The sequence below is a fragment of the Citrus clementina genome, unplaced genomic scaffold, assembly GCF_000493195.1.
Source record: "Citrus clementina cultivar Clemenules unplaced genomic scaffold, Citrus_clementina_v1.0 scaffold_9, whole genome shotgun sequence".
NCBI lineage: Eukaryota > Viridiplantae > Streptophyta > Magnoliopsida > Sapindales > Rutaceae > Citrus > Citrus x clementina.
Genome location: NW_006261964.1, coordinates 24,090,152 through 24,105,831, shown reverse-complemented (window position 1 = coordinate 24,105,831; position 15,680 = coordinate 24,090,152). Strand labels below are relative to the sequence as shown.

At 33.4% G+C, this 15,680-nt stretch overlaps 1 protein-coding gene across 3 annotated transcripts; it reads left to right on the top strand.

Annotated features, from left to right (window-relative positions):
* The first annotated feature begins 4,049 nt into the window (after positions 1-4,049).
* On the top strand, positions 4,050-14,239 carry LOC18031908 (RRP12-like protein). 3 transcript variants are annotated; one of them, XM_024180156.1, is made up of 18 exons: positions 4,050-4,625; positions 5,355-5,904; positions 6,505-6,744; positions 7,427-7,518; positions 7,766-7,976; positions 9,117-9,298; positions 9,510-9,737; positions 9,893-10,077; positions 10,523-10,616; positions 10,722-10,778; positions 10,870-11,004; positions 11,234-11,302; positions 11,895-12,008; positions 12,177-12,338; positions 12,418-12,546; positions 12,641-12,742; positions 13,267-13,343; positions 13,435-14,239. In XM_024180156.1, exons 1-18 carry the CDS (start codon positions 4,110-4,112, stop codon positions 13,790-13,792), a joined length of 3,501 nt encoding a protein of 1,166 aa, XP_024035924.1. In that variant the 5' UTR covers positions 4,050-4,109; the 3' UTR covers positions 13,793-14,239. The 3 variants fall into 3 exon arrangements, with proteins under 3 accessions (XP_024035924.1, XP_024035936.1, XP_024035931.1); XM_024180168.1 differs by lacking the exons at positions 13,267-13,343; positions 13,435-14,239 and adding an exon at positions 12,927-13,154; XM_024180163.1 differs by lacking the exons at positions 7,427-7,518; positions 7,766-7,976.
* Positions 14,240-15,680: the final 1,441 nt, after the last annotated feature.

The following is a 15,680-nucleotide window of genomic DNA, read 5'->3' as shown; positions in this document are numbered from 1 at the left end:
AAAAAAAAGAATATATAAGGCTTTTAAAGCTTTTAAGTGAAGCTAAAACCTATTAAGAAAGATGATGATGGGACAAATTAATTGGAGGTCAGTGAGAAATTTTATGCTATATCCCAAACAGTTTGATATATATAATTTTTTATACAATGTTTTCAATTTAATTTTATGCTATAACTTCATAAATATTCTAACTCAGTAATAAAATACATGTGTGTAGATTGTTGGGCACTTCAAGATTGATATTTGCCCAGTTGACATTAATGAAGAAGTTTTCCAAACGCCTCCATGCAATTTGCCTATGGTGGGAATATCATACTTTCGCAAGGTTCAAAAGTGTTACATTAAAGGGAGTTTGGATGCTTTTGCAAATACACACGTTGAATTAGTAAGAGAGAAAACAATAAGAGAGAAAACCATAAAGACGAATGAAGTTGACTCAATTGAGTCATTATTGAACCATGCGGACTTGGATGATGAAGTTAATAACAATAATCCACTTAATACAAAGATTAGAGAAGGAATGTATGAGTGGATTAAAAGTACCCCTGTCAACATCATAAAAGTTAAAAAATTTTGGAATATCAAAATTAGGATGCTTCCTGACTGGTTACAGATGATAATAGGCAATAAATAGATTGAAGGGGAGGTAATTATTTTTTTTTTAAAAAAATCTTGTAAATAGGGCACACAATTTGGTTTATAGTATTATCTTCTATTAGTAAACTAACTATGTAATTAGATTGTTATCATATGCAGCATATGTCCATCTACATCAATAGCATTCACTGCCGTATAATGATGTGTCCTAAAAATGTGGGAAATAGATGCGGTGTATTGACCTAGAAACTTGAGTATGGTTAATAACAATGTAGCAAAGTTTTGTTGAATGTTATACAGATTTGCATAAACTAGTATAATAATTTACATTATAATATTCATGTTTCTTCAAGTTCTTATGGAAGAAATTTGGTTATATCATCGTAGACTGTCACTGATGTCATATGAAGGTTGCTTTGATGAAGGCATCATAAAAGGATTTGTAGAAGGCAAAATAGTATAGACAAACATTGATGAGGCATGAGTATTATATTTCAATTATTTTAGGAACATTATAATCAATCTGTCTTGGTTAATCAACTCAAATTTCCTCTATGCAGACATATATGCTAGTAAACATACATGAGGTACATTGCATTGCTGGGAGGATAAATATTGTCAACAAAACTATCACCATTTATGATGTAGCTTTAATGTCATTTATCGATGGTGACATCTTGGCTTTCGTACACCCACTGTATGTGCTAATGTCTTGATTCTTAATGAACTTCCTTGGCTTCTATGTTAATAGGAGAGATGTGAACATAAGCCTTAATCCTTATAGATTTATGCAGATCCAATTTAATGTCCTACAACAACGTTATGAGTTAGGAGATTACAGACCTTATGTTCTAAAAATAATTGATTAGTTAATATTTGACATGCCCTTTAATTTCATATGTGAATATGGAGGCGTAATACGTAGGAGGATTGAGGCAGATATGTAAATGGCATATGCTTAATGGAACTATAAAAAAGAATGGCTCTATGGTTGGATTTCAGTATAATTTAGATTTTCTGCTTTATAATCATGTTTCCATATTTTAACTTATATCTAAGTTGCAAGTTTATTGGATTATGTATGCACTTAACCAAAATCTTATGTGTGGTGTTTTGTGCTCTCTATGGATTGTGGAATCAATGTTTAATGCTCATGAAGTTACTTAGTTCTAGAAATTGTTGTGTTCTCACCACAAATATCAGTCTCTTAGTTGAACCATCAACTAGTGAACCATGAAAATTAGTTGTTCTTGGAGTGACATGTATTCATGGTGAGCCATTAAGATGACCTAGAATTACAATCACACAATTTAAAAAAATGAACTTTATATGAATTGCAAAACATTTGGCATTTATACAACAAAAAACATTGTCCAAATGGAGGAAAAACACCAAAATAAAATCATGATAAAGTAATTTTAAGTTCCATTAGCCCAAATACAATATTTTCATTTTCTGTTACAATAACAAAATCTCTATAGATGCATGAGAAACAACTTTAGCACGTATTTTAGGGGGAGGAAGAAAAAGGAAATAGAATCAAATATCAATTGGACAATATTATTTATCCGAAGGAACCAACAAACTAAACAACATAACACCTCAAAATTCACACGCATCAATCACAACACAAATGCATTGCAAAGCAAAAATCCTTTCAGAAATCAATCGAGAAAATCTCAAATTAAACAGGTTAAGCTTCAGGCATCAAACTAATAACTGTTGCCAAATAATTTCAGCTAAAGAAAATGACCGTTTAGATCTCAATTATGAAGATGGATCCAACAACGTGAACGGATTGTATAGCATAAGATTCATTTATGGTTCAATTTGGAGAATTTCAAAGCTGCTACCTCAAAAATAACACAAAACATAATTATTCACAACTAATTAAGCCAAACCAACATATAATAACATTAAAAAATTAAGACAAAATAAATATTTGCTACAACCATAAAAAATGCTCAGACACTCTTATTTTTAAAATTAAATTCATAACATACAACAATAAAAAAGATGCCACAATTTTCTTGGCATATGACGAAGAGATTTGGTAGTATAAAATGGCAATGAGATTTGAACGGTAGAAGCTATAATGAGATGGCAACACGACATGAATACCATAATGGCTCAATAAATGGGGTTTGAACAGCAGTAGAGTGAATACAAATTTTTGAATGGTGAATGAGTTTCTACAATGTGGATCAATTGATTGGGGAGGGGTTAAGAGCAGTTTCTCGGTGGCATGGTAGAAACTATTATGCGTACAGTATTGGTGATAATGTGAGCACCTTCAAAAACTTTTTGGTGTTATGTGGTGAAACACTTAAACTAAAAATTTTAGTGTTTAGTAGTCAATACAACAATAGCCTAACTACAGTACTTGTGACATGGGTATATTATTAGGAATATTAATGAGCAACAATTGTGATAATAAGAGATCAATTACAGAACTTGTGACAAAATGTAAGCAACTTGGAACACTAACACACAAAGACATATTGTTGTGAATTCAATCATAATAGTATGTTACTTTAACATCATTATTGCACACATGTAACAGTTTAATTGGCTACATGTCATGTCAAAATTAATCATGAATACACCAAATGCATGATAGGAAGACCTATTAATTAAAAACCTATGCAACTATGTTTTTGAATTTATCACACGTGCCTTTTTGCCAGTTTTGATAGTTTTCTAAATTTATCACATACAAAAAGATTCCCTTGACATTTAGGAAGAGATTTTTCTATGATGTTGTATGGTTTTCTATGATGTGTTATGTGAACTCTTAGATTTAATATTGCGTTTATAAACGAGAATCGAAATAGGTTAGAATTAAAATCGGAATAGACTGGAATGAGAATGAGAATAAGTTAGATTGTAGTAAATTACTAAAAAATACTTAATGAACTATTATTATAATTATTATTTTGTAATTTAATTATTATGATTATTTATTCAAAAAATATTATTATCAATAATTATTGTTAATAATAATTAATATATTAATCAATTGTAAAATTTTTTGTCATTAATAATAATAATAATAATTAATATATTAATTAATCATAATAATTTTTTTAACTTAAGACAAAATTAATATTTTTGATATGGTTGGGAGTAAAATAGTCAATCTAGAGACTTGGAGATTGATTCCCACCCTCCCTTGGTAATCAATCTCTCATTTCACATTCTAAATTCAAGTGTTCCCATAATTTCAATTCCAATTTCAATCCTCATTTGGCAAAGTAAATGTTGTTAATACCTGATTTTTCAATCCAAAAAATAAACGCACTTAAATAAATTCTATCCCTTCAGCAAAGAAGGCCCAGTAGCAGGCAAGGGTAGTCCATTACGTTGGGCCATAGCTCTCAAAGAATCGGCCCAAGCCCAATAAAGCTTATGCATTCATCTCCTTCACTATTCACAACATTCAAAGATTAAACCCTTTCTTCAACTTTAATCTTCAATACCTTAAACCCTAAACCCAGATTTGCCAATTCACAATGGACCAATCCAATGAGCTCACCACGGAAACAGAAACCGAAAATGAAAAACTCCAATTCAAAGCCGACACAGACATCTGCCAACAAATCATGGACCGTTACGCCACCTCCGCCGCTCCCCAGCACCGCCACCTCGTCGCAACCGCCGCCGCCATGCGCTCCATCCTTACTTCCGAGTCCTTGCCTCTGATTGCCTCCGCCTATTTCGCCGCTGCGATTTCCCCCTTGGAATCCGCAACCCTCGACTCTACTGAGGTTTCTGCTCTCTTGACGTTTTTGTCGATCGCGGTGGCCCTGGTTCCGGAGCAGGGAATTGCTGAATCAAAGGCAAGCGAGGCGGTGGAATTATTGGTGGGGGTTTTAGAGAGAGATGGGTCGCTGGGAGTGGCGACCGTTAAGTGCGTGGTCAAGTGTTTGGGAGTTTTGTTGGTTAGTTTTTGTGATTTGGAGGATTGGGGCTCGGTTAAATTGGGGTTCGAGACCTTGCTTAAGTTCTCTATTGATAAGCGTCCCAAGGTAAGAATTTCTTTTAAAAATCTATTGATAAATTGTGATGACTTTCAATCTGTGGTAATGTTATCAGGGTAAATTTTTTTTTTTTGGAACTCAGCAAATTGTGGTGAACTTGACGTGAAATTTGTAATGATTAGTTATGTGAGTTGTAATGTAATAGTTTAAACTTTTAACACGGAATGCAGAACTCATAACATGGTTAAAAGTCACTGTTAGGATAGTATTTCTGGCCTGGAGTGATAGCATTACCCTTGATTTGAAGATATACTTTGTATCAAATTATTAAACCATACATGATCATTTTGATGATGCTGAGCGTGGTGTTACTGCATTGGTCTATTCAATGTCACCAATGCTTATCCAGAATGTTCTCAATTTTGGGATTGGTATGTGGTTAAGCAAGATTATTTTCTCCTAAGGTGTATAATTATGTTTACTTTGGTAGGGGCTACATGTTGGCCTATTGGGTTTGTTAAACTTTTGCTTTAGCTGCCTTTAGCTTTGATTGACTTGAGGTATAAAACTTTGGTGCATGCTGATATTGTGACCAGTATGTGTTTAAATTGATTGCAAATCATATTGTAGTGGTTAAATCTGGACTCAAATTTGACTTTAGAGTTATTTACATAATATTTAATCAAGGGGGATTTGGCGATTTCATATATGATGGTAAATCAATTTGAGTTAATGATTTATGGTTCTTTATGTTTTTTTTTTCCTCTCTCGCTGTAGGTCAGAAGATGTGCTCAAGATTGTTTAGAAAAAGTTCTCAAGTCTTTTCAGTCTTCAACTGTGATCAAGGCCGCAAGCAAACTGATAAATTCCTTGTTTGAAAAGTACATTCCTCTGGCAATCACATTATGTACCTCAGGAACTGTAGATGGATCAAAGGATGAAATGTTGTTGAAACCTGATCATCTGGAGGTTCTCTACATGTTAAATGTAGTTAATCTTATTGTTCCTCGGCTCTCTGTCAAAGTCCGTTTGAAGATTTTATCAGAGCTTTGCAAACTTATGACTTCTGAGTTCTCACCACTTACAAGGCACATTTTTAAAGGCATTGAAGCTTTTGTTGAAACATCAAGGGTTGAAGTTGTTATTCCAGAGATGGAGAACATTATAGTTTCTCTTGCTTCATATGTATCTTTAAAAAAGAGGAACCCTGTGGACACTGTCATGACTGCAACAATATTGTTAAAAAGCTGTATGGAGAAGCTTCTGAATGGGGAAACAAGATCATTGTGGACTAAGAATGTTCCTCTAGTTTTTGGTGCTCTAGCAGGTATTTTTCATTATCTCTGGATTTAGATATGAGAAAGGCTCTATGTTAAACACTGTCAATTTTTTTTTGCATTGTAAATTTGCCATGCTTGGAATAGTAGTTCTCTTGCATTTGGTTGCTGAAAGTGATTCTTACCTGCTTTTATATTGTTTTTTCAGTTTATATACTTGGCACTATTATGCATGCTTTCAAATTTTATTTATTTATTTATTTCAACTAAATAATTTGTTGATGTATTGTTTTTTGTTGTTCAGTCTGCATGAAACTTGTTATTGGCTTTACTTTGTAGTATTTCTTTTATTATCATTTACTATGTTTCATCATACTATGATGTTCTTTGAAGTTAATATATTATTTGGTTTTGGACTGGTTGGTCCATCTGAGAAGTATGTTAATAATGAGACCACTTGATCCAACAATGGGCTGAGTGCTAACTTGACGTGCATATACTCTTGAGTCGAGGTTCGACATTGTCTATACATGCACGTTATCATGGCACCATTTAATCATTCGAGAAATGAATGATACTTCTCTGGTGCTGCTGTTTTTTCCTTAGGAATGTTTAAAAGTAAATGACGCTAAGCAAATTATCTGATCTAGGTCTTTTGACTTCTGAGGCTAGCATCACATTACAGGCTTCAGCTTTTGTGAAGGAGTTGATCAGCCAACTTGCAGATGTAAAAACTTATGAAATTCTATCATTTGAAGATGGAGATCCAGAGAATGATGAAGCTAGAGCAATTAAATCTATATGTGCTATCTTTGAGGATGCCATTGGTTTTGAGAGTATTCCAAACGAGCATATTTTGGCCGTCATATCACTTTTGTTTCTCAAACTTGGTAAGTGGACTTTGTTGATTTGCTGCATGTACTTCGTTCGATAGCTTTTCTAGATTATTTTGTTTACTTCATTCATGCTGTTTACTAATGACCATATGCTTTAGTACAGAACACACTGCCATACTATTCTTGTGAGTTCTCACATTCTATTTGTTTGATTGAGTCCATGAACCAAATTTTTTATTTTTTGGGTGGGCAATTGGGATGTTGAGAATCAGTCATCTGAATTTTTTTTTTTTTGATTTAATGCTTATTTCTGGTCTTTTAGTTTATCCTATTGGTGCATTAGGGGTCTTAATGTCTTCAATCTGGTGAAAAGAATTTTTTTCCTTTTGTCACAGTTCATGCTTCCTTGCTACAGTAAATTAATTCTCTTACCAGGTCATGACTGCAAGTGTCATTTCATTAACGAATTCAAAATGATTATATGTATTTTATTTTACAAAGAATATTATTTTCTTCTGGGTTAACCATTTTGATGATGTTGGGGCTTATCTTATCTAAAGTCAGGTGGGTTGTCTTGTGATAGTGCCCTTTGTTTTTTGGAATTTTGGTGATTGAGAGTTGATCTTACTTTCAATTATTTATTTATGTTCTTACCATTTTTTTTGCACTTGTAACCACTGTTTATTTACTAATAGATCTAGAACTACTTCTCATCATCATGCTTTCTGGGCTGCAGGAGAGATATCATATATATTTATGAAAAGAATTGTGCTTAAACTTGCGGACTTGCTGACTCTTGCTAGTGTGGACATGGCTACCGCAAACCATGTGAGTGTTAATCGGAGTTTCTTTAAACCTTGTAGCTTCTTAAAATAATACTTACAGTGTTGGACAGAAAACGATTATAATCTATGATTAACGGAGCTAAAAATGTTGTATCTAGACAATTTATCTGATTAGAGTTTTCTGCAGATGTGACAAGTGGTCCAGTTACTATTTCTATAGCTTGTGCCAGATACAATTACTCTTTCAATCATGTCTACTGAAATTGATTGATCTCTTTCTATTACTGCAGCTTCAGCATTGTATTGGATCTGCAGTAATTGCTATGGGACCAGAGAGGATACTCACCCTTTTACCTATCTCCCTTAATGCTGATGATTTCACTTGTTCAAACGTTTGGTTGGTTCCTATATTAAAAAATCATGTTATTGGAGCATCGCTAGGGTATTATATGGAGCATATTGTACCTCTTGCAAAAACTTTTCAGCGGGCAAGTCGTAAAGGTATTTCCTGCTGAATCATTGAAAGAATCGTTTCTATGAGTTTTAGATATTAAATTCAGAAATTTAAAAGCTCATTATGTTATGCATATTTGATTTCAATCAAGATGGTTGATTTTGTGCGAAGGCATTGCCCCGCTGTTGCCAAAAATGGCTGATGGAGGTTGAATTTATTGCTTGCTTTCTATGATTTTTATCAAGGATATTGTGTTGGCAAGAATAAATATGATGTGGCATTGTTGTCGCTTTTTTTCAAACATTTATTACTTTGGAAGCACAATTTTATTGTAATATCTAAAAAAAGTTAAGTTGAAACATCTAATCATGCTTTTTGTTGTACCCTAGATTTTTCTGTTGTATGTGGATTCCTTGTGCTGGATCTCTCCCATTTTCATTCTGATTTAGTTTCACAGATGAGGACTATGTAAGTAGTAATATATTGATGGGAATGCATATCCCTATGACTGCCCCATCAGATGAAAACTTTGACCTTCTCTCTTCAGCTGATTAGAAGTTTCAGAACTGTGCTAATATATGTTGAAGTTTCACCTTTTATTGTGGGGATCAGTTCTTGGATTCTAGAACAAATCAATTCCTATTCAGTTTGAATGGGAGTCCATAGTTTTTCATTTATTTTTCTAGTTTTCTTCAATAGTTACTGATAATATCTTTGTCCTGTTTGAATATCTTGGTCTGTCTGGGTTTGACACACTGTCTGGGTTTGATACTGAGTTTTAGAAATGTGACATAGGATTAAATGGTCAAATTTGAAGTTTTTGTTTTTGGGTTTTATTTTAGTTTATTGCTTTGTGTGCACATGTCTGTCTACGTTGGTCCTGTTGGATTCAGAAGCAGAACTGCTCTCTACATATGTTACCATTTCTTGTATTAAATTTGCATATTTGTCTTTTACTTTTGTCAACTATAATTTATGTTGTGAGTGCCAATCAGTTTAAGTAGTAAAATCACTTGGGACGGTACAAGAGGTATGGGATTTGAACCCCGCTTACATGGCTTGGAGGCAGTTTAATTTCCACTCATTCTGTGCTCTTTATTTTTTTTTAAATAAATAAATAAAATTTATTTTGGCATGTATAATTTACCAATCTATTCAATTCATTTGATTTCATTTTCAATTTTCAGTTAAGAAATCGATAACTGGTCAAGATCTACAGGCTCATGCTCAGGAACTGTGGGGTTTACTACCTGCCTTTTGTCGCTATCCTACTGATACTTGCCAAAATTTTGGACCTTTGGCTAAACTCTTAATTACTCTTATTAAGAAGGACCCATCCATGTATGAAAATATTGCTGTTGCCTTACAGGTAATTTTTTTTTTTTTTTTTTTTCAGTCTTCATATTGATTACAACATATATGTGAATATTTGTTTTTGGTCTGGGAGGTGCCATTGGTTTTTCATTTATGGTTTATCTCCATCATTGTTTTACAATCATTTATTTATGTATTTAGCTTATTATTGTGGTCTTATTCATGTCTCCTGTAATATATTTCATCGTTTTCTTTTTCCTTTGTAGGTTCTTGTTAATCAAAACAGAAATGCTCTTACCTCAAGAGACAATCTTGATGAGTCAATTATTAACGAAGCCAAGGATACTGTGCTTGGGATCAGAAGTGTATCTTCATATACGAAAAAAGCAGCGACTAAAAACATTAGGGTGCTGGCGCTATGTTCGAATGATATGCTTAAGGCTCTGGCAGACTTATTTATTGATTCACAACATGAGAAGTGCTCATATTTAAAGGTTTTCCATGACATTTTTACTTTCTTCTACTTTCCCTTCTTAGTTCTACTCAGGTGCAGGGTTAGTTTATCTGACATGACATTTTTACTTAATACAAATCTCAAGGGTCTGAACTAGGTCCAAAATTTCACCTATTTATGCTCTCATTTTTGCAGGATGCAATTGGTTGCTTGGCTTCTATAACTGATTCTTCCATAACCCAAACCATTTTTTCTTCATTGCTAAAGAGGTTTCATATTATAAATGGTGAAGGTGAATTTGAGATGCTGGGAAGTCATATTGATAATCTAACTGATGAAGAACATGGCAATCCAAGTGCTTCAGAAATACGCATACAGAGGTACAGTGTAAAATTATGTTTCGCTTTATATTTGAATCATAAAAAATGTGATGAAAAGTAACCAACTTGCTCTATTCTCTGGTCCCTTGTCTTCCCTTTATAATTCTCGGTAAGTGGACTGTGGATGCATCGGTGAGGGTGTCTGCTTCGGGCAATAAATTGACTAACTGTTTTCTTTGTTTTTTTTTTTTTAATTTTTATCAAAATCTCATTTCTCTTAATGAATCAGGACAACCAATTTTCACGACTCTGATCCAAAAAAAATTTTCACAACTTTGATAAACTTCCAAAGTATGAGTATGAACTAGGAGCTGCTTGTGGACTATGGTCTATGGACTTGGGATTAGATAAAACTGTCTCAAAGTATGCTAATAATAATTTTCTCTTCCCCTGGTAGTGTATAGATTGATGACGTTCTTTTATGCGTATTCTGATTTTCTAACAGGTCTGTGATAATGGAGCTAGCATCTTCTCTTGTTGGAGGAGCCAAGGGTGATCTGGTGGATTTAATCTATAACTTCATTAGGCACACTTTGGAGGTAGGTATATTAGTGAAGAAAAATCTAATCGGTACACGAAATATTTGTATTTGTGATAAAAGTTATGTTTTAGTCTAAAATTATCTATGGCCCATGGATATCTAGGCAAGTGATGAGTTTGGCCATCATGGAGCATACCACACACTGAGCAAAATCTTAAAGGTCTGTATTAACACCTTGTACTTTTGAACTGTTATAAAATTGTTAATATATGGGAGTTGATTCCTTCTTTTGATGTAATCAAATGGCACAGGAACATGCTTGGTTTTGTTCTTCCAGATATGAGGAACTGATTGACTTATTACTTGGTGTGAAATCTCCTTTGGATGTTGCTTCCCTTAGAAGTCGTTTTGCATGTCTCCACATTCTTCTGGTTCACACATTGAAGGTCAGATAACTATTTTACCTTATCTTGTTTGTGTTTTGAGAATCTATTACTTGTATTTAATAAATACACTGCTTTTGCAAATACTTTACTATGGTTAAAGATGAATTGCTCTTATATTTACAAGATCTTATTGATTGACTTTTTGATGTAGATGTGAAATTTACAACCCTCTTTCCGAGGTTAGAGGGCAAGAGACTGCCTATTTAACTCTTTCAAGTTCTTTATGCAGATGAGCTTGGAGGAAGAGAATACAAAGGCTTTTCTTATCCTCAATGAGATCATAGTCACATTAAAAGATGTAAGAATGGCTTTAAGAAGTTAGATATGTTAATGTTCATGTTTTGTTGTGATGCTGTCTGGGATGTTCTGATAGGGTAACCTACAAGTCCCTTGTTAGTACCAGGGAAAGGTAGTATCTCTGAGCTGTCAAAGCTTTTAGTAATATGATGTTGTGCGTTTAAGCAAAATTTAATGTAAACAGTCAAACTATAATTTATGTTTCTCGAAGAGCTTCTGCTCAAATTCTCTCTTTATGATTACTGAAAAAAGTTATTAGTTATAAAACGTTTTAGTAGTTACAGCTCTGTTTGAATTTCTATTGTTTGAAATTAAGCTCTGTTATTTAAGATTTTAAACATTCTGTTAATTTTCATTACCTCTGGTTCATTGTATGGAATATGAATTATCCATTTGTTAACATTTTTATTGTTGGTGTTTGGTATTAAAACATTGTTTATATGCTTCATTGTTATGGAGCATGATTTATCCATTTTTTAACCTTTTAACTGTTTGTGCTTGGTATTAAAACATCGTTAATGATCTAGATGATAGAAGCGAGTGATGAGCTGATATTATGTGCTTTTTTATTTTATTTATTTGTCAATTTGTAGGCAAAGGAAGGACCTAGGAAAGCAGCCTATGATGTTCTGCTCTTGATAAGCTCCAGCTTGAGAGACTCATCATGTGTCAATCCTGATGCACCGTTTTACAAACTGGTTAATATGGTTAGTGTCCTCTTAAATAATTTATTTGATTTTGCGGGGCTGCAGTTGTCGTGAGTTTCTCCAATTTTTCCCTTCCTTTCTTCAAACTTCCATTATATTTGTATTACTGATTTTCATAACTGCTACTGCTATAGCTTAGGACTAATGATGTTTTTCACATATGGCCAGATCTTGGGTTATCTATCTGGCTCATCTCCTCACATAAAGAGTGGAGCAGTATCTGCATTATCTATGCTGGTTTATCAGGATCCTAACATTTGTATCTCAAAGCCAGATCTTGTTCACTCTCTTCTATCTTTGCTAAAAGGCAAAGCTGCAGAAGTTATAAAAGTGAGTTTTTCCTTAGTCCTAGTTCTTTAAAAACTGTGTACCTTTCAGCAGCATTGAGTTGATTGTTACATAATGACAGGCTGTTTTAGGTTTTGTGAAAGTAATGGTCTCTTCCTTGCTAGCAAAAGACATGCAGAATCTTCTTGTTGATGTCATTAGTGAAGTTCTCCCATGGTCAACGGTCTCTAGAAATCATTTTAGATCAAAGGTACTCCCAATTTTGCATTAAACTTTTATGCATATAAACTTTACTCAAATTGTTGAAATATCTCACATGCATATTCATTTCTGTGCAACGATAGGTCACAGTCATTCTGGAGATTATGATACGGAAGTGTGGTTTTGCTGCAGTTCAATCAGTTACTCCAGACAAATATAGGAGATTTTTGAAGACTGTTCTGGAGGTAATTAATTTCTTAATGCTTGAAAAAACTTATTTACTTTCTATCACCTTTTTTTTATCTGATTGAGACATAGATTGGGCATCGAAATAATGTTCAGATAATTCAAGTGAAGAATTCAAGTGAAGGAACCACTGTTTTATATAAGCAATTTTCACTTTACCACTTCTGTCTGTTTGCTTTTCAGTGGACAAAATACTTTTTTGAAACAAGTCATTTCATCTTCTGCATCAAATTGCACCTGTAATGTCCAATAGCCTTTGCATCCAGTATTCGTGATTGGGATCTTGTCCTATGCACTCTTTCTTTCGTCTTTATTTTCTTGGACTCTTTGTTCATCACATTTCATACCTGTGATTCAACATGTATACTTAATCTACACCTCCAGCAGATTGTAATGTGCTTTCACAGCTTATATTGTTGGTTCGATTTGTAGCCTTTCAAGTTCTTTCAAGTGTGTGCAATAAAGAATTATATTACAATGCATGATGATGTGAATTGCTGGATATCATGCATTCTTATTGCAGAACCGTCAGAATAAATCAGGTCCTAAGGAAGTTGGCACTGGTACAGAGACAGTGACCTCAGATTCACCTGCAAAATGGTCTGATCTCTTATGCTTGAATTTCCTTCTGGAATCCACTTTTTTTTTTTTTTAATGTTTACTAATGAACTATAAAACTGTGTATTTGTAGGCCTCATAGGAAGAAACGCAAGGAAATGGATGCATTATCTGAGGTAAATGGTTCAACAGAACATAAAAAGAGAAAGAGAGAGAAGAAAAACAATTATCGCTCAAGCAAACCTCATAAAGCCACAGGCACTGGTGGTTTGAAATTGGGAAATAGTGCTGGGGATTATAACCATGAAAAGATAATGATGGGTCAATTAAAAAGAAGTGGGAAAACCAACAGGAGTTTCAATGAAGGGCCCAAACCAAGGAGAAAGAGAAAGATGGACCAGAAAACAAAGGGCAGAAACGATGGAACAGCAGTTTATACACCCGCTTCTGCTTCCAAATTTAACAAACACAAGAAATTTGGGAGAAAATGACAGAAAATCAACTAATTGATGGCAATAGGCTTATTTGCGTGATGTCAACACAGCAGTTGCTTCTGGTAAGCATGAAAAGCATTTGCTGAAATCTCTGCAAACACTGCTATTAGAATGGGGGTGTGTTGTGTAGATAGGATGAAAATTTACTTCTACACCAATTCTTGTTTATATTTACGAAGACAAAAGGCAGCAATGATGCTTGCTCCTCTCCTTAACACAATTACACAAAAGATGGTCGGGATCCTCTGGAGTTCTTGAAGGATGGCTTGCTGCAGTTTCACATCTTTGATGCACTTGGAGAAGGCTAATGTTGTTGGAGATAGCTGGAGTTAGAAGAGTTTTACTGGTTTTACCGATACACCGACAGATTAGATTGTAGTACCATATTCAACATACCGTGTACCATATTCCTTTAAGAAAGAAGTGAATCGATTACTATTTTTACTTGAAATGGCACTTATTTATTTATTTATTTTTGAAGGTAGAGTTGGCCTGGTCAAATTGATATTTTAATTCTTATTACTTCTGGAATTTAAATTTTGGTGGTAGTGTAATAAAATTATTTGAAAATTACTCGGTGAGTACTTTGCGATAAAATGACTCTTTTTCGTAAGCGTGCCAAAAATAGGTATATGAAATGAGAATTCTCTCATTTTGTGTATTGAACGGAATATGACTACCGCAGCGGAAATTGAAAGCAGTGGAAAATGAAAACAAAAGGCTAACGAAAAGAATAATGACTATTAAATAATTAGAAAATTATTAAAAATTAATAAATTATTTTACGGTGTCTTTGGGGTGACACAGTTGGACCTTAATGAAATGATTAGGCTTTGATAAAGTTGTATTCCAGTTTGAAGAGATGAGTTCGCTTGAGTTGAGGCCAAGTTGTGGTAAGGAGCTGCTTCCTTAGGACTCAGGTCTTGAGTTTGAGCTTCATTAAGGTACGTGCAATTAAAAATAAAAAATAAATAGAGTTTGTCCCGGTTGTCTGCCACACCAACTATTGTTAATATTATAATATATAATCTATAGTAATGATATTATCACTCAAAAAATTATTTTTGGAAAAAAATTTAAGAATGATTAATTGATATGAAAAAAAAAAGCATTGAAGTACCATAATTACACGTGTGAGACTAATTGGGTAACAAATTAAAAAAGCCTTCTAATAATAGTACAATGATAGTCCATATATGGAAGTAATGAAGCCTTCCAATATTGTCAAAATAATAATCCGTAAGTGGAAGTAATGAAGGAACAAAATAAGGGTATTTAGTTGAGACCTTTAAGTGCTAATTCTTGAAAATTATAGATTTTATTTCCTTCACCACACATGCAGTCACATAATTACATTCAAGTATATTAAAGCGTACAAAGTGTTTGCTCTTGCTTATTAATTATGTGTTTTGAGAAAACGGAGAAAATAGAAAAAAAAAAAAAAAGAAGGAAACTCATGACCATAGTTTGTTAAAATGTCACTTTAATTTTTCTAAATTGAAATTGATTTTATTCCTGTCTTCAACTGGCTAGTTATAACCTTATATTTCGCATTAATGGTTTAAAGCTTATTTTATCTGAGTTTATTAATTGTTATTTTTTCACAGTTTAAAAAATTAATCCAATTGCTCAATAATTACAATAGATTTAACACCACAATACTTGAAGGTTTTTCACATTATTTATCATCACATATTTTTCTTCCCTATACATATAAGTCCCCACTTTCAACTAAATACTTTAGATTTTTTAACTTCAGGAGTATTTTTTTTTTCTCTCACTTTCAGCGCAATATCTTATGTCTTTATACAAGTCTATATATTGGCTTTCAAGATCCTTTATCAGCAAATTAAAGTTGAACGAGGGGTTATAATAGCAAAGGACC

What these genes read in the sequence shown, in the direction of transcription:
- LOC18031908 (XM_024180156.1), top strand. Translation starts at nt 4,110, where the DNA reads ATGGACCAATCCAATGAGCTCACCACGGAAACAGAAACCGAAAATGAA. An exon ending in TCAGCGGGCAAGTCGTAAAG is followed by an intron (nt 7,977 to 9,116) that starts GTATTTCCTGCT and finishes TTCAATTTTCAG; the next exon opens with TTAAGAAATCGATAACTGGT. An exon ending in AAGCTGCAGAAGTTATAAAA is followed by an intron (nt 12,339 to 12,417) that starts GTGAGTTTTTCC and finishes ACATAATGACAG; the next exon opens with GCTGTTTTAGGTTTTGTGAA.